At 51.9% G+C, this 19671-nt stretch overlaps 1 protein-coding gene across 1 annotated transcript; it reads right to left on the bottom strand.

The window, feature by feature from the left end:
- Positions 1-1988: 1988 nt before the first annotated feature.
- LOC144736184 (DDB1- and CUL4-associated factor 12-like) lies at positions 1989-17884 on the bottom strand. The gene is made up of 9 exons (XM_078618773.1): positions 17636-17884; positions 14403-14684; positions 13052-13318; positions 11481-11541; positions 10447-10649; positions 8393-8458; positions 7079-7238; positions 6140-6336; positions 1989-5400 (listed from the first exon to the last, which is right to left on the bottom strand). The coding sequence occupies exons 1-9, from the start codon at positions 17684-17686 to the stop codon at positions 5242-5244; spliced, it is 1446 nt and encodes a 481-aa protein (XP_078474899.1). The 5' UTR covers positions 17687-17884; the 3' UTR covers positions 1989-5241.
- Positions 17885-19671: the final 1787 nt, after the last annotated feature.

Raw genomic sequence — 19671 nt, 5'->3', positions numbered from 1 at the left:
GGGTTCGTAGTGCAGTGTGCTTACCATTGCGCAACTGCACCAACACTTAACGTGTAATAAGTATAACCCGTAAAAACAAAGTTTTTCACTATAAATCCTTTATATGCGTGGTGGCTAGAGTCTTCTCGTCCTCTGGCTTGAGATGGCTGCCACCTATGGGTCAGATGATTGCATTGCACCATTAAGCAATTGGAAATTAAATATATTTTTGTCCTAAAAAGTGTAAAATTTTGGAAGAAAATTTCCACGAACATTGTCACGCACAACGAGTCTGTGTGGAAAAAGTCAGCTCGATTGGATCACGGGAAGTGGGGTAAAAAACGACCGAAAGATTTGCACGGTCCTAAGCAAGCAAGCGAACTTAATATAAAGGATTTAAAAAACAGAATAGGTTTTACCCTTTTTTGCATTTTCCACATGTACTTGTGGTGAACATGTAATCAAACACGCTGATAATATATGATTCATTCTAGATTTGCAGTTTTCGTGACTGCAAGGATCCATACTTTGTTTTTTTTTCGGTAAAAGTCACGTAGGTAAAAAAAAAAACAATTAAAACTAAATTAAATCACGACGTTTTGGAAGCAACACAAGCATCCGTCTGCTGTGACGGTTCCACCTGAAGACGGAGGCTTGTGTTGCTTCCGAAACGTCGTGATTTAATTTAGTTTTCATTAAAAAATGTTTTTTTACCGACGTGACTTTACCGAAAAAAAACAAAAATATATGCATCGTCTTTGAAACTGATTGGCCTACAACAGCATTCTTTATGGCCTCGTCTCACCACCAGTGTCAGACCAGAGGACGCCAATGCCACACGTATCGGAGCATTAACAGTTTGGGGTGAGCACTTAACGTTGTCTGCTGCCATTAATCGGCCATTCGGTACGCAGCCAGATGTACACATCCACCCTCTAACCCCTACAAAATATAGACTCCTCTTCCATTGCCATAATGCCCTTTGCAGTCCATTCAAAGACACCTGCAAAGGTAAAAACAAAACGCGATGAAAGTTGAATAACCAGTACAGGTAAATGTGTTGTCACACCTGCACAGGTAGATGGTGTGGAATTTGAAACCCCTGCGCAAGTAAACATGATTGTACCTTTAAACACCTGCACAGGTAGATGGTGTAGGACTGTAAACACCTGCACAGGTAAACATGATTGTACCTTTAAACACCTGCACAGGTAAACATGATTGTACCTTTAAACACCTGCACAGATAGATGGTGTAGGACTGTAAACACCTGCACAGGTAAACTTGACAACTTTAAAACACCTGCACAGGTAAACTTGATTAGAACTTAACACCTGCACAGGTAAACTTGATTGGAACCTTTACCACGTGTTTTATTTGCAAGTCAAGTTGGTGACGGGGGGCCCAAGCCAAAATGGTGTAGCATGGCCACAGATTTCAACGGCGAGGGGGAGGCCTTCATCCAGCAGTGGATACATCACGACGAATGATGATGAACACACAATGAGACACTCGGTTCCGAGGGCTTGAAGCCAGGACCTGTGCATTTCCTGGCGAAGTGTATCAGACGTGGCCATAGTGAATTCCTCAGACACCCAGTCACAGCGAGGGCTTGAATTTAGGTAACCTTGGAGTGTTTCATGCGTGGCGTTGACGTGGCCATTATGAACCCACTCAAGTCATAAACAAAGGCGTCAACTGATTTAAACGAATGTCTCCACTTTAAATCGTGGATGAATGTGCATGGCAATGTACTGTGTTATAGAAGGCAGAGCAAACCGAGGGAAACCACAACATACACATTGAAAGGAGACGCACAACGAGACGAAGAGAATAAACTGAAGATTACATGCATAGAACTCCGTAAAAGGATTATGGAAAAAGAATGAGAAAACCTGAATGAGAAAACCTAAACAAAAAAACGCGATTGAAGACATCACGGCGAGAAGCGACGGGAGCGTGTAAGCAGCGGAGAGACTCGCTTGAAGATTGGCAAATGTACAAAGACATGCCGACGATAAAAGCATTACTTTTATTTTACAGATCGCGACTCTTTACACAAAGGCGACCGGGGGTCCAGGGAGACCCCGATGGTAAACCTTGTGCACGTTGCTCCCGATATGCAAGGACGCGTGCCGTGATTTAGCTGGGGCACCCCCGAGAACTTTGTGCCGATATGACAAGACGTTTCAGACGGCCATAACGACGCGGTGGAAACGACTGCGCCCGACACAAACTTGCACGGTGAAACAAACAATCGGTCGTGAAGCTTCAACACGCGCCAGCGTCTCTACTTGCCGCCTTCGTCAACCGCGCACTGACCAGCGCGGTGAAGCATGGTCAAATAACCGCCTTCACATCCAGCAGTGGATTGACCAAGGGCTGTACATTATGTAACCCCTGAAAGTGGGCTCTCTGAGAGGTTCCTACTCGATAATTGTTTTTTTACCCTTTTATCTGGCAACAAAACTGACACCTTTTTTTACGAGGAGTCATGTTTGCATAGACCGCAATACCCGCAGTCATAACGCAAACAAAAAACACATCTCTGATAATGAATGCACTGTCCTTGAAGTTGATTGGTCCACACCCGAGACAGCTTTCCTTAGAGCCTAATCTCACATGATGTTGGACCAGATGACGCCAAAAGGCCTTTTGGCGTCATCTGGCTAGGTTCTAAGGAAAGCTGTTTCGGGTCTGGACCAATCAACTTCAAGGACAGTGCATTAATTATCAGAGTTGTGTTTTTTTTGCGTTATGACTGCAGGTATTGTGGTCTATGCAAACATGACTCCTCGTAAAAAAAAGGTGTCAGATTTGTTGCCAGATAAAAGGGTAAAAAAGCAACTATCATATTTTTTTACTGGCAAATGAGGTACCAATGAGCTCCCTACTCGTGCAGGCCCTTCTACCAGCATCGCGGGGTGTCGGCAGGACATCGAGGGCTGCGCCTTGACATTGACTTGTACATTATATACACGTGCAGCAAATAATATAGCAATGTTTCAATACACGTTTCACAAGCTGTACACGTCAATAGTATTTGCGTGATATTCTAACGAGTCTCATTCACACGTTCACCCACCTTCCACCCCTCGTAGACCATCGACTGCCCTCACCAAATACAAACTCGAAACCCACCGAGTGCTCTTACACAATGTTAGGAATGCTGTACTTTTCACCGGAGGTGCTCCCGAATGAGTCAAGATCGAATCAAAAGCGAATGGACGGTTGAATTCCTCGGCAAAATTACTTTCCGTCGGTAGATTGGGACGGTGGTAGACGACCCAAGAGCCACATCCATAGCGGGAGGCATACACTTGGGATGTGGCGTGCCAGAAGCGGAAATTGTTGGCGAGTAAAACGACGCGACCCATGCGATCCGTTGCCGACGACGACGAATCCTGCCCCACCTTTACCAAACCACGGCCGACTGCACCTGATCTCTACCCAAACGAGCGAGCTCCAAAATTCTAGTCCTGCCACCACCCACCCCCCTCTGGAATCATTCACCCGGGGAAGCCTCACCCAACCGAACGTTTGGCCAATTCCGTCGGCGAGCATTCGGCTTCGCGTGGCAGGAAACTGGGAGGACCCCGGGAGAAAAAAAACCCGACGCCACACGTCGCACGAGACAGCACCCGGCACCGCCGTCCACCCGGCCACATCTCCCAGCCTCACGCACGCGACACGTGGCGAGCCCCGCGGTTGTTATCCCACCAGAGGTACGAAGCTCAACCCCGCTGAGCTTCATAGACATGACGAGGTCCTCCCAAAGATGCACAGAACCGCTTGCAAACGTAATTGTACAGAACCGGCCTAGGCGACAGCAGGGCTTCGGTTTCGTTCACCACAAGGCCACGTGTTTTTGCACCGAAACGTCATTTTTTCGTCCGCACAGCAAGGATCCTGCTTTGTCGAGCACCGTGCCCGGGGGGGTGGTGGTGGTGGTGGTGCTGTTCGGCCCAGAGACTCGAAATTGGCCGTCGTCCTTGCGGAGGAATCTTCTTCTGCGTCTCGGTGGAGGCAGCAACCAAGACGGCGAGTCGTCGCCGTGTGGGGCGTGTGGGCCGTGTGGGGCGTGTGGGGGGGTCAGGTGATGCGTTAACTGCGAACTCTTTGCAGAAGCGAGTACGGGGAAAAAGGCGTTCCAGCTTCACAGGAAAAGCCACCGCTGAAGCAGTTTTTTTTTTTTAACGAAATACACTTTGGCATTATTTCAGCGCTATACTTAATTTTTCGCTATACATTTTTTTATAAGAAATAATAGCTCCACGCTAACCACAATCGGCCAACCATTTCCAACAGAAATCAGTTTTCCCATTTTTTTTTTTTAACTCACGCGGACATTCCCGACGACGTCCATATCGCCCGGTGACCGAAAGATTATTTGGTTCGGAAAGCGTGACTTTCCGACGCCGCAGACGACAAACCAGCTCGCTAAAACCATGAAAACAATGACGTGCCGTCCAAGTGTGGAAAATAATATTACTTTAATAGAACTCTATGGCGATAGTCCTGTCGCGCTCACGGCTCGGCTGGATAAATCTGGAGGCGGTCGGTCACTTACCCCAAAAAATAAAAACCCACTAAAAATCACGTTATGTACAAGCAGGACGATGAAACATCGAGTACAAAACTTTAAAAGGCGACGATCTGGCTTCCCCTTACGATTTCGCAATTCATTTTTTTACGGCCAGCAAAAAAACACACGCCTGCCGCTGTGATTCTCACGCGTGTGACGTCGTATAAAGTAGTGCACGCGATCGCCGAGCGAGCCCACTTTGCCAGGGCACCCCCCCCCCCACCAATTCTGACACCGGGGCTCGCTCACTCCGCCGTCCCGCAAAGCGAGAGTGGTGCCAACAATTAAATAATTCCCCCATCGCCCGGTGGGGGGGGGGGGGGCGGCGCCAGCGAGTTCGGCATACCGCACTGCGCGGGTCAGGGTGAGCGCCTTACCGTAGCGGTTTCGTAAAAACGCAAAAAAAATCCCTACGACCGCGCTTCTTGTTGTTGCTGTGCATGGCACAAGCAAGACGCCGGCGGGCGCTGGGTAGGGGGGGGGGGGTGAGGTGAAGCGGCCGGCGCTTGTTGACGGCGCTGAGCGTGCAGCTGAGCGAGCACCTGCCCGACGGGCGGAGCCGGCGTGTCGCGGAGTCGAACCGGCGTCGGCGGCGAGCGCGCGTGGATTGCGCTGCGAGCCGGCAAACCCAGTGGGGCCCACGTGCGGGGTGAGGCGCTAGCGCTGCCCGTCGGCGCTTAGTCCCACAGGCCGGCGTAGTTGCCGTGCAGCCCCGAGGGCAGTGGGCCGCCCGCCACGAAGAGCTTGGTGCCTGACGCGTCGTAGCAGTGCGTGTACGCCGCGTTGGGGAAGTGGTCCATGTCGGAGAAGTAGTCGCGCCACGTGTCGTCGTGGTTCTGCGTGCGGGCGGCATGGGGTGGTGGTGAGAGCGACAAGAGCGTGGGTTACTGTATCAGCTGGGGAGCTAATGGAGAGAACAGAGTGCGGGGAGAACACCCAAACACGCACGAGAATACATCGTTCTTAGGTCCACGATTCGTAGGGGTCGGCAGCGGGCGCATCAAGACGCGCCGGTCGATTAAAATCTATTTCTTGCGCTGAATCGTGCGTGTGCAGTGGATCGGAATGCTCTTCATTCCGAACTACTGCCACATCATGCGTTGAACTTTGATGACGGGAGTGGTGGCCAGAGGCGGAAACAAGAGGGAGGACATCCACCACAGAGATGGAGCGGCGAAATCGGCGGGTGCCCTGGAGCTGGACGGAATTCTGCATCGTCATTCCGGGGGCCGCAGTGGCGAGATGTTAATTACCTCGCCGGGTATACAGGAGGCCTGTATATTTGAAGTTTGTATGTTCTCCCGATGGTTGGTGGATTTTTCTCCCTCCACATTTAGAATCAACGTACGTTTAGAGTATTTGGCTGCTATGAATTTCCACATGATGATAAGCCACTTCTGATAAAGAGCTCCCATAGCTCAGTGCGGCCTTACCTGGTGAAATTAAAATTTTGCGTAATAGTTTTAGAGCCCAAACAGGGATGCGCGCGGGGGATCACCGCTCCGCTCCGCAATCGCGAAACGATGCGGCAGAAAATAAATAATAAACCCGAGCGCACAGCGCCGGCGGGCGTACCAGCCAGCCACGCGCCGTCGACAGCTTGAGCACGTTGCAGTACTTGGGCTTCAGCTCCTTGCTGCCGCGCGCGCTGCCCTCGCCCTGAGACGCCGCCCGCTCCAGGAACTTCTGCGCGCGGATGTCGTAGAAGAGGACGGAGCCTTGCCCCGTGCCCACCGTGATGACGTGCTCGTAGAAGCTCACCGACCGGATGCCTGCGGGAACAACGGTCCGGCGGGCCGGTGGGGGTTCGGGCGCCACACGGCTGCAATTAGGATTCGAGCCGACAGCGCGTCCCAACGCAAGACTGCTCCCCGGGGATACGGTGCGGGCGGCGTAGGGGGTAGGGCACCAAAGTCCACCAGAACAGCCACCACCATCATTACCACCTCCACTGCCACCGCAACCATCGACTGCCACCCACCACTGCCACTACCGCAACCATCAACACCAATGCCACCATCGCTGCTACCAGCGCCAAGACAAAGATCCCATGTATAGCCTTGAACCGACTGCAATATTTTGCTGTCTTTTCTTGGATTTTCTGTTTGCACATAGTCACTTTAAGATGTTTTCTTGTTCATGTTTTGTTTTTTTGTTGCGGTTGCACCCGAATCAAGAGCCGAATGGCTCACAGGGCTATACCTAATACATGAAACTTGAAAACTTGAGACTGTTGGAGCACGTGTTGTTTGCGAGCACTTACGAAGGCTGGCACGGCACTCGGGGGGTGTTGGGTGGCCAACTCCACACTTTGGCCGCCATTGCCTCCCCCAGCGCCGATGTTTACAAACCGCACCAGGTATCCATTTAAAGCCACTGCCACTGGTTGCGAGCGGGATTTGAACTCGGAGGTCGCCGGCTTCAGACCGCGGTGCACTTACCACCACACTATCGCTCCCCACATCGCGACGACCGCTACAACCGCCAACACCGCCGCCCGGCACAGCGACTCACCGCTGCCCTTCTCGCGCGAGTTGACGGAGCGCGGGCCCTGGGTGGTGCGCGGGTCGAGCAGCGACACGTGCGATTGCGAGCCCACGGCGTACACCGACCACTCGTGCCCGTACGCCAGGCACACGTTCTCTCGGCAGTGTGCCAGCTTCCGCGACATGATCTGTGGGGGTGGGGGGGAGACCGGTGAGGCAGGGGGGGGGCGCAGTGAGCACGTGGTGGTGGGGGAAACACCCCCACAGCCTGTTCATCTCTAAGCCAAGTGAGCATCATCGTCAGCCGTCATCTGTCCACTACTGGGCCAGGAGAGGCAGTGAGCACGCAGACCCACCTCTTTGTCTCAAGCTAAGGCACCTTTATTATGAATAATGCTGGTCGCGAAAGCCTACGTGATAAACGTATCGTTATCGTTGTCGGCCATAATTTATCCACTTTCAGATGAATAACTCCCCCAAGCCAACGCACGCGCGATGTAACGATCTATCTAGCGCTGGCGCCGTTTTCACCGAGTGACTCTCCCAGAGATTCATAGTCACAACGGCCTGGAGACGCTACTGTTTCACGGCAGGTCACACACACACACACACACGTTCTAAGGAAAGCTGTCTCGGGTGTGGACCAATCAACTTCAAGGACAGTGCATACATTATCAAAGTTATGTTTTTTGTTTGCATTATGACTGCAGGTATTGTGGTCTATGAAAACATGACTCCTCGTAAAAAAAAAGGTGTCAGTTTTGTTGCCAGGTAAAAGGGTAAAAAACCAATTATCATATTTTTTACTGGCAAATGAGGTACCAATGGTGTAAATGCTTACCCTGAGCTCTCATACTCTGATGGTGCATCGTCTTTGAGTTGTGCGCCTTTTGGCGTCATCTGGTCCAACCCATGTGAGACTAGGCTCTAAGGAAAGTTGTCTCGGGTGTGGACCAATCAACTTCAAGGACAGTGCATACATTATCAGAGTTATGTTTTTTGTTTGCATTATGACTGCAGGTATTGTGGTCTATGCAAACATGACTCCTCATAAAAAAAAGGTGTCAGTTTTTTTGCCAGATAAAAGGGTAAAAAACCAATTATCATATTTTTTACTGGCAAATGAGGTACCAATGGATTAGACACGATCCTTAGACCTTGCACATGGAACCAAAACAACCCTTGTAGACAAAAACCACCGGCCGCCACAGTGCACACCACCCCCCCCCCCCCCACCGCCTCTGCGATTCGTGCTCACGGAAGCCTCCACCGCCTTAAGCACGGACGGCCGCTCAGCCGCCACTTGGCAATGCCGCGGCGTTCCAAGCAGCGCCGCTCTCACCTTGTCCAGGCTGTTTTCGGTCTTCCACAAGTGAAAATACCCGTCCAGCGATACCGCTCCAAGCTCCTTTAAAGAAAAAAAAATAACACACGCGGCGCCCATGAGCAGGAAATCGCCTATTTATTTTCAGACCCGCTTGAGCCTCTTGCCAAAAACCCCCACAGGTGAATGCATAGCGGCCACCTCAATGTGTGTGCGAGTGGGGGACAAGTGGAAACTTTCAACGTCGACTTTCATCGTGACGGTTGATCGCCGCACAAACGTTGAGAAAACTCCCTTCCCGTGGGCATCGAAGAGGTGTCCATACCCTGCCTTGCTACGAGGAGAAGGCGGCCCCAGCAAAAATGCGGACTCCAGCTTTTCCGTCCGCATGAGAACAAGCGTTTCCCCTCCTTGCACGCGTGGATTTTCTCCGGATGCTCCGGTGTCCTCCCGCATATACTCATTAATTGGCCGATAACACCTTCCCTTCTATTTTCTTCGGGCTGTTCATCGCAAACGATGACCAGCGGCTAGCAACAGCAGCAGCGTTTTCCTGTGCGCCGGTATAATGAGAGCCCAGCCCTTGAGTGAGAAGCGTCGGCCCCAACGCGTGGGCAAGAGTTGCTGCTCATCTGCCGACAGGCCAGGCTAACAGCTTACTACACAACAGAGGTCACAATCGGGTACCCGATACCCGTACCCTAACCGATACCCGGCTACCCGTACCCAGCCGGGTACGGGTACCCGTTTGCGACCCTGGTGCGGCCGGGTACGGGTACGGGTAAGGAATCAAAACCCGTTTGCGACCTCTGCTACACAAGAGGACCGCAGAGTGTGGGGAAATTGTTGGTCGCGCCGGCACATTGCTTGTTTGTGGATCCTCGCGCCCCCAAGTCGTCCTCTCTTCTGAGAGCGATGAGCGGGTTGCTGTGCGGGGGCGGTGTGGTGCAAGTTGTAAATCAAGCCCCCCCCCCCACCCCCCCCCCCCCCCCCCGAGTGTACCGTACCATCCTTTAGAAACGGCAATCAAATTATCACAGACGCCAACGCCAATTGCGTGATCAAACCTTCATAACCAATCGAAGAGCAAATAAAATAAAATGTGCTATTTTGACTCGAGCAAATGACACCCAAGAGTTTTGGTTTTGCCTAGGAATTCATCACTGTATCACCATGAGCACAACTTCACACAAGCTTGTGACATTGTGCGAAGGGAAGAGTTGAGACATCAGTCCAAAGAAAAGGTTCCCAAACTCCAGGTTACAAGGGATTTCTGCATCGCGGGGAGAGACCTTCAGCCAGCAGTGGGTCGATCATGACTGACGACGACGACAATGCGCAGGTTTTCACGGTCACGCCGTACAGCTCTAGGATCTATTTTTGGGGTTGCACGGCTACGTGCTGTTCGGCACGATGTTCAACGTTTCACTCCACGTGCTAGAAGCTTCTTCAGGCACTGAACTGTCGGACGTCATACCTAACGCAACCCGAAAACACATCGGAGAGCGTCGATGATGACGACGATGATGGATGGTGATGTACCTTGTTCCCAGTGTTTTCCAAGGCGAGGCAAACAATACCGTGATACAAGCGAAGGGTTAGCTTGTGGGCGTGTGTGCCAGCGAGCCTGCGTGCCAGTCACCACACGGGCAGGGGCTTGGAGGCAGAGGTCGCAACCGGGTACCCGATACCCGTACCCTACCCGATACCCGGCTACCCGTACCCGGCTACCCGTACCCGGCCGGGTACGGGTACCCGTTTGCGACCCTGGTGCGGCCGGGTACGGGTAGGCCGTGAGTCACTGGTGAGTAACCATTTGTCACTCATTTCCCAACGTCTTGTCTCTTCTCACAATTCAAGTTCCTAGAATCAACCCACCCGCGCCTGCAACATGGCTTCATCCCAGAGGTCGCAATCGGGTACCCGATACCCGTACCCTACACGATACCCGGCCGGGTACGGGTAGCCGGGTATCGGATAGGGTACGGGTACCCGTTTGCGACCCTGGTGCGGCCGGGTACGGGTAAGGAATCAAAACCCGTTTGCGACCTCTGCTTGGTGGCCAGCCTTACCTGCTGGCTGCCATTGAAGGCGAGGGCGCGCACTTTACACGTGAAGGGGTTGATGTAGTGAGCGGGGATGTCCTCTAGAGCGCGAGGGCCCACGTGGCAGTAGCCGGGGACGGACTGCTCATCCTCCTCCGCCGCCTTCGCCGACGCTGCCGCCAGCGCCTCATCGCCAACCTCCCACAGGCCCATGGAGCCGTCTCGCGAGCCTGCGCCGCCACCGCCGCCGCCACGCCAGCCGGCCGGCCACACGTTAAGAGTGAAACGCGGCTTTCACCACGCCAACGAGCGCGTCAGTGTGAAAATGCGATCCGCCGCAATGCGCCGCACGTACGCCATCAGCGCCCCACCATCACGATGCGATAAGCAGCAACGCAGCAAGCCACGGCGCAACAATCCACGGCAAGATGAGGTCACACCAACACGCGCGTTGTCACACCACGACACGCCGCATCGCTGAAGTACATATCATCACACCAAGGCACACTACCACAATACTCCGCAAGAGGCCGCACCATCCAATCAAACAAGCAGTCCAAAGCCCACCAAGTCACAACACATTACAACACAATGTTACAGCAATCATTATCTAACCAAGCCACAACAATGATGTGTCATACCACTCACTGAAACATAAGCAAACCACAGCACTCCAAGCCGCGTGCATCATGCCAAACAACACCAGTATCATGAACGCACCGGTACACAATGCCTTGCAATGCCCTGCCAGTTTAAGACCACCATACCACACCATGGCACACTACACTATGCCACACCACCACACTACACCGCCCCACGGTACAGCACACCATGCCACGCTACGTCACAATGTTACACCACACACTAAGCTACCCCAAAACGCACCACATCATGTGATATCACGCTACATCACATCACGCAACGATACACTGTGCCACGCCACACTACGCAGCGTCACACTGCACCGCATCAGCCAGCGCTTCAGATAGTCAGGCGACTGCTCCGGCCGCGGGGCGCAAGCGCAATGTTTGATATGTGCGGGCTGGGCCCAAACTACCGACCTGTGACAACGAAGCTGTCGCTGACCCAGGCGATGGAGAAGATCCAGTCCTTGTGTCCGCCCTGGCCCCCCACAGGACAACGGAAAATGTTTATTAATACGCTGGGCCTGCCAAGTCACGGGCCTTCTCGCGGCCACGCTTCCATTTGGCAAAACCGCTTCGACCCGCCACCAACAGTTTAGCAGGCCGATGTGCGGAACCGACTTCGTGAACGGGAAAATTTGGGACGAGCCACGGGAGTGGGATCGTGGCCATGCGATCCGAAACGGTGGATCGGCGAAGAAATATCCACGCGCAAATCAAATTAATCAGTGATAGAGGCAAACTAAGGCAGCTTGAGGATGATCAGGGATCGGTGTAATTGCCCGAGGTTTACAGAATGAGACAGAAGGATTCCTTGAAATCAATGTCAATGCCGGAAACTTACGAAGCCAAAACAGAGCTGCTCGTCTTCTTGGTTCTTTCGGTAAAGTCACGTAGAAGGGAAATAATAAAATAATAAATATAAAACATAATAAAATAATTCTCACGACGTTTCGGCCACAACGCAAGCAGCCGTCCTCAGGTGAAGAACAGGTCTCTCGGAAAGACAGCGTCTCAATGCTATGTTTTATTTTTAATTATTATTTTATTATTTCCCTTCTACGTGACTTTTCGGAAAAAGCCAAGAAGATGAATCCCTGCAGTCACGAAAGCTTTAAATCGAAATTCAGAGCTGCTCGTGTTACTGCTACGAGAAAGGTTACGCTTGCAAGGTCAACACAGCAGGGGTGACGGCGCACAGTGTGTACGCACTGTGACGTCCACCACACAACTAGGGGGTGAACGGGGAGTCGTTTGAAGCCTCACGATATGTAGTTTATGCGAATAAGGTCTTAATAAAATGTAACAAACATTATTATCATAGACCCCATGGTTTAGATTATCCTCAGCACTGCTTATCCCCTCTCACATGTACAATAGCCCAGCACGTGACACAAGCCCATTTAAAAATTCATACAAAGAACAGGCGTGTGTCAATGGGGAGGAGGAGTTTGAATATTGGCTGTAAACCCACATGCCTGCGACGAAATAATAATCACGATGAAAATAACGATGACAAGATGACGGTGGAATATTGAATACAATGATGACCGCCATCACGAGAACGATATAGTGAGGGTCAGATTTTGGCATAAATCTCCCTCCATGTCATTTATTACCAATACATCTCAATAGGCTTTCCAATGGCATGCATAAAATATGCATATCAATTTAGGCTAATGTGGTGAACCAAACTGTGCAAATGCATTTTACTGAGGTGGTAAATTTGAGGCAATTTAAAAATAAATTTTATCCAAACTGTCCATTATCCGAGGGCAGAGTATTTGCTAAGCAACTCAAATTATAATTTCCGTTTTGACTGCAGAGGCAAACTAATTCGAATCAAACTGTGACGCAGACAAGTGATGACACTTACAAACAATCCCTGCTCACGTAAGCTGCACCAACCCTTACTAAAACCCTGTCCCCCAAAAACCACCACGACCGTCACACGCCCGTCTAACCCGTCCGGGGCCCGTCTCACTCACGTCTCCGACGCACACGGGGTCCAGCCTGGGCAGGCGGTACACGGCGAGGCTGTTGGGGTTGGCGCCGCCGGTCGCGAGCAGCGTGCGAGACGGGTTGATCTCGATCGCGTGAATCCCGCAGCCCGGGCGCTCCGGTTCAGCGCCATCTCCTCCTCCTCCACCCACGGCAGCGCCGGCGATTCCAGCGGCACCGCCAACACCGGCGCCGCCATCGCGCAGCGTCGGGATCTTGGTGAGGAGTCCCGTCACCAGGTCCAGCACAAAGAGCTGCCGTGCACCAAAACCCGCGAGCACAATGGCCAGATTTACATTTTACTGGACATCTGTGAAAAAGAGCTGGACAGCTCATCGGATTTCTCCTGCATAAATAAATATTCTGATTTAGTTTCAATTCAAACTTCTGTCTACATTTCGATTTAAAGCTTTCGTGACTGCAGGGATTCATCTTCTTGGTTCTTTCGGTAAAGTCACGTAGAAGGAAAATAATACAATAATAAAAATAAAACATAATAAAATAATTCTCACGACGTTTCGGCCACAACGCAAGCAGCTGTCCTCCGGTGAAGAACAGGTCTGTCGCTGTCTTCCCGACAGACCTGTTCTTCACCTGAGGACGGCTGCTTGCGTTGTGGCCGAAACGTCGTGAGAATAATATTATGTTTTATTTTTATTATTTTATTCTGTCTACATGTCTAAGTTTATTATGTTCCAACTGCGTCATCACTAACGACAGGCACGTTTTCGTTACGGGACTCCCCCTGGAGCTGTTGTGTGTACCATTTGCAGTGCAAGAACTCTTTATTTGTTAATTCCTCAATGGGGTATATATGTTTATCCTGTTTCTGTCCAGCGTCTTGAGATGCAATCGCATTTAGATGTGACGTAAATATAAATTGTCATTGCTCTTAAAGACACATTGACAGACGGACAAACGTTGATGGACAGTTGAACATATGGCCAGAGAATTAAGAGAGTCGTATACATGGACAGACAGCCATACCCGTCAACCCATACGGTTTACCCGTATTCTTGTGCAGGGAAATTGAATTTTCCGGTCCATACGCGTACAGACGTTTCAATACGAGTAAAAAAATTTAAAAGTGTCTATTTGTTTGTGTTTCTCCCTTGCAACTGGATTTTGTAGGATGACCGTTGAGATTTATAAGGGTACGGGGTGACCAATAAGGTCTGAATTGGTCTAATAAGGAATGCACCGATAAGGGGTTGCAGGTACGGACAGCTGAACAGTCGGTCTTACATACGGACAGACCTCGAGACACACGCACAACACAGAAGGACAGACGGCCGCAAAGACGAAGCCTCACACCAAGCGCCACCCCACGGGCCTCACCGTGTTGCACTTGGTTCCGCACACCACCTGCCGATGGGTGAGCCACTGCGATGCAAACACCTTGTTGAGGGAGCCCAGGCTGTACTCGCGCTCGCGCAGGAGGTACGGCAGGCGTTGGGCCGTGTAGCTGCCCAGCCCGTTGCCAACTCCACCGCCACCGCCACCGCCGCTGCCAGAGTGGCCGCTGGCCGAGCCGGCCTGGCGACTCTCCACAAAGCTCACAAGCGAAGTGGGTGGCCTCCTCACGCATGACCGCTTCGGGCACAACTCCTCCGAGCAAGACTGCGCTCCGACAAAAAGAACAACAATTCAGTTTAACACGTAGGCTTTCGCGACCAATATTATTCATAATCAACGTTTTAGGGTTTAGATTGCGTTATTTATAAATGTGTCGTAACCCTCCACCACCCGACACGGCCAATCAGTAAAAAAGTGTCACGATGATGCTGGATGCAATTACCAGCGAAACGTCGTACTCAAATTGTAAATGTTGTGGTTTCACGCTTCAACACACCAGTGGGCTAAAGCAGTGAACTATTTGTCTTTTGTCAACGTGACACTTTTTTACTGATTGGCCGTGTCGGGTGGTGGAGGGTTACGACACATTTATAAATAACGCGATCTAAACCCAAAAACGTTGATTATGAAGAACAACAATTACAATTTTTATATATATAGCGTCCACACGACAAACATCACATCTCGAGAGGCTTTATAAAAATTTTAAATGAAATTACAAATATAATCTTACGGTTCATCCTTTTGTTTTGCGTGGCGTGTCGTAGAGAGATAAGCGACTGGTTTTCTGAACAGCAGCAAGCGTTATAAATCGACGTCGATGTTGTTTGGCGATTGATGGTGAGCAGACCCGTGTCTCCGAGGAGGAACGTCGAAGGCAGGAGGGTTTGAGATGATTTGATCGAGAATGAGATGTTTATTCGATGCGTATACCATGAGCTTAATAATCTATCACTTTTACACGCCAGAGCCGAAATATGGTACCATACAGTAATGGTTAACCTCGTCCAAGCAGTGCAATGATTAATTTAATCTCCAATTATGAATTTTATATCGCGGACATTCATGCAAAATGACATCGCTGAGGAACCACAGACAATGTGAGCGGCTGTCATCAGGCGGTGAGTGAGCACCAACAATGTATCTGCAGTTCTCCATATACTGAGATCTTTCTCAGCAAAACGAGTGTTTATAAATGGCCAGCGTGGAAGAGTAGGCCAAATAACCCTCTATTCTACAGAACTTCATAGCTGTCAACCCGTACGGTGTACCCCGTATTCTTGTACAGGGAAATGTAGTTTACAGATCCATACTGCGTACAGCCGTTTCAATACGAGCAAAAATAAGTAACATCTAAAACAACTTAAAAAAAAACACGCTTTTATGAAATGTGCCGTACTAGTAATGGAAGAACTCCACGACTCCAGTAAGTGGTCCCGAAGCTTGCCATAACGTACGGGACCGTGGCCAATTACAGCCAACGTCAATTTACCGTGGACAATTAGACCCGAGCCGAAACATAACATATAAAAAATAATGTTTATTTTTCGATTTAAAGCTTTCGTGACTGCAGGGATTCATCTTATTGGTTCTTTCGGTAAAGTCACGTAGAAGGGAAGTAATAAAATAATAAAAAATAAAACATATAAAATAATTCTCACCAGAATTATTGAGAATTATTTATTATGTTTTATTTTTAGTATTTTATTACTTCCCTTCTACGTGACTTTACCGAAAGAACCAAGAAAATGTTTTTTTTTCTGATAGAACATAGTATTGTCATCTGTATGACATAAGTATACCAAGTTTGCAGTCGGTACCATATTGGGAAGTGGTTTTAAATTGAGTACCAAGATTTGAGGATGCAACGACAACAACAGACAGAGTGAGTTAAATAAAAGCGTTGAGAATGTTTTATATCTTTGTTTGTGATGGGACTTTATAGGATGAACGTTGAGATGTAAAAGGGCACGGGGTGACCAATGAGATCTAAATTGCTCTCTAATAAGTAGGGCACTTCTAAGGAAGGGGTTGACAGATACGAATCTGCCCTCGATGTGCTGCAGGCCCTTTACTGCCGACAGCGGCAGTTGCGGAGCTGCGCTTCCTGCTGTTGGTTTCACACCTGATGACGGTTGCTTGATCGAAACGTCGTGACCGATTATTTGTTTTTCTACCTACGTGACTTTAACGAAAGAATCAAAGAGTATGGATTCCTGCAGTCACGAAAGCTTCAAATCTAGATTGAACATTATAGGAGTACAGGCTGTACAGCGTCAGTAGTGCTAACGCGAGCAAGGCGTTCGTACTGCTAACGTGTTACAAGCCTCAGCAGTGTTAATGCGAGTAACGCGTTCGTACTGTTAACGTGTTACAAGCCTCAGTGGTGTTAATGCGAGTAACGCGTTCGTACTGGTAACGTGTTACAAGCCTCAGTAGTGTTAATGCGAGTAACGCGTTCGTACTGTTAACGCGTTACTATCCTCAGTGGCGCTAACACGCGAGTAGTAGCGATAGTAACGCGTTACTACTGCTAACGCGTTGCTATCGCGATTAGTAACGCGTTACTATCGCGAGTAGTAACGCGTTCGTACTGTTAACGCGTTACTAACGCGATAGTAACGCGTTAATACTCGCGATAGTAACGCGTTACTACTGCTAACGCCTTACTTCTCGCGATAGTAACGCGTTACTACGCGATAGTAACGCGTTACTATCGCGAGTAGTAACGCGTTCGGAATGTTAACGCGTTACTAACGCGACAGTAACGCGTTACTACTCGCGATAGTAACGCGTTACTATCGCGAGTAGTAACGCGTTCGCAGGCAGCGGCCGTTACGGCCCGGGAATTCGACCGTTCGCGTTAGTCGCCAAATCGCTGCCGCCCGCCGTAGGCCCTCCCGTAGGTCCGCCCAGGACCCCCGTAGGCCTACGTAAGGCCCCTCCCGTAGGCCCCACGTAGGCCCACTGTAGGCTCACGTAAGCCCCCCCCCCGTAGGCCTGCCCAGGCCCCTCGTAGGCCCGCGTAAGGCCCCCCCGTAGGCCTGCCCAGGCCCCCCCCGTAGGCCTGCCCAGGACCCCCGCGTAAGCCCCCCCCCGTAGGCCTCCCATAGGCCCGCGTAAGCCCCCCCCCGTAGGCCTGCCCAGGACCCTCGTAGGCCCGCGTAAGCCCCCCCCCCCCCCGTAGGCCTGCCCAGGCCCCCCGTAGGCCTCACCTGCTCGTCGGCGCAGTGCTTACGCTTCCTGCTAGCTGCGCGTTTCGTCATTCTTGCGGCCTCCTCGCTCTAGCGCCGACATTAGTTTTAAATTTAATCGGCGTGGAGTTTTTTTGTTCGTTATTTTAAAATATATTTAAACCAGACGACGACAACAAAAAACGACCCCGAAAGAAGTTAATTTTAAAAAGCGACACCCGCTAACGTTCGGCGGCGGGATCGCGCTCAGTGACCAACTGGGCCCAGGACCCCCCACCCCGCCCCGCCCCGCGCTCGCTCCACGTCACCGCGCGCCACACTACACCGGCGGCCATCTTACGTAAGGTGACGGGGAGTCGTTAGGGAACAGCGGCGCTATGACGTCACGGCTTGCCTCCGCCCCCCCTCCCGCCAACCCCCCCCTCCCGCCAACCCCCCCCTCCCGCCAACCCCGCCCCCTCCCGCCAACCCCCCCCCCTCCCGCCAACCCCCCCCCCTCCCGCCAACCCCCCCCCCTCCCGCCAACCCCCCCCCCTCCCGCCAACCCCCCCCCCTCCCGCCAACCCCCCCCCCTCCCGCCAACCCCCCCCCCTCCCGCCAACCCCCCCCCCTCCCGCCAACCCCCCCCCTCCCGCCAACCCCCCCCCCTCCCGCCAACCCCCCCCCCTCCCGCCAACCCCCCCCCCTCCCGCCAACCCCCCCCCCTCCCGCCAACCCCCCCCCCTCCCGCCAACCCCCCCCCCTCCCGCCAACCCCCCCCCCTCCCGCCAACCCCCCCCCCTCCCGCCAACCCCCCCCCCTCCCGCCAACCCCCCCCCCTCCCGCCAACCCCCCCCCCTCCCGCCAACCCCCCCCCCTCCCGCCAACCCCCCCCCCTCCCGCCAACCCCTCCCCCTCCCGCCAACCCCTCCCCCTCCCGCCAACCCCCCCCCCTCCCGCCAACCCCCCCCTCCCGCCAACCCCCCCCCTCCCGCCAACCCCCCCCCTCCCGCCAACCCCCCCCCTCCCGCCAACCCCCCCCCTCCCGCCAACCCCCCCCTCCCCCCATCCCCCCCCTGTACTTGCAGCTGAGGTGTGGCTGTCCTCCCCCTCACCCCCACCCCCCAGACTTACAGTGGGGGGTGGGGCTGTTCACCCCCCTCACCCTCAGACTTACAGTGGGGGGTGGGGCTGTCCCTCCCCCTCACCCCCACCCCCCAGACTTACAGTGGGGGGTGCGGCTGTTCCCCCCCTCACCCCTCCCCCTCTAACCCCTACGTAAGATGGCCTCCGGGGCTGGGTTCACAACAAATCGCATGGGCGTCGCCTGGGCTACTGCTGCTGCTGCACATATCCACAACCTCTCTCCATTGCTAGCAAAGATGTCTCTTTGGGGCCATCCATAAATGACGTCACGCGATTTTGGACGGTTTTTGACCCCCCCCCCCCTTGTCACACGGCGTCACAAAAAAGTCAGACCCCCCATCAAATATGACGTCACAAAGCTCTGCCCCCCCCTACTCAAAACCATATTTCCATTTTGAAAATAAAACATGCTTCAAAGCGATTTAAACTATTGTCATTGTCGTGCGTATTTAATGTGGCGCTGCACTCTGATGTTGTAGGAGTGTTGTTATAACAATTAGTGTTATAACAATTCAATATTTATTTTAAGTTGCGCATTTTGATGTGACGTCACATTTCTCCCCCCCCCCCCCTTGTCACAAATGTCTGACCCCCCCTAGGTGACGTCATTTATGGACGGTCCCTAATCATGATAAAAGGCTAACGGTGCTGAGGCCAGTGCCGGATTAAGCTAGTGCGGGGCCTGTAGCATTTTTTTGTTTTCAAGGGGCCCTAAATATAAAAAAACACAAATATTAAAACACATTTTTTTTACTTGTGTAGTGCTCTTAAATGAAGACACACACTACGTGGTTGGAGGCAATCCGTTTATTAACACTTTCTTTAATCAGCACCTTTACGGAGCTGATTCTATAATTTGTGTAGGACGTCCTTGTCACTACTCAACCCCCTGTGCACCACGATCCAACGACGTGACCTCTGACCCACTGAAC

Source organism: Lampetra planeri, chromosome 59 (genome assembly GCF_965212315.1).
Source record: "Lampetra planeri chromosome 59, kcLamPlan1.2.h2, whole genome shotgun sequence".
Taxonomy (NCBI): Eukaryota; Metazoa; Chordata; class Hyperoartia; order Petromyzontiformes; family Petromyzontidae; genus Lampetra; species Lampetra planeri.
This window is presented reverse-complemented; position numbering and strand designations above follow the sequence as displayed.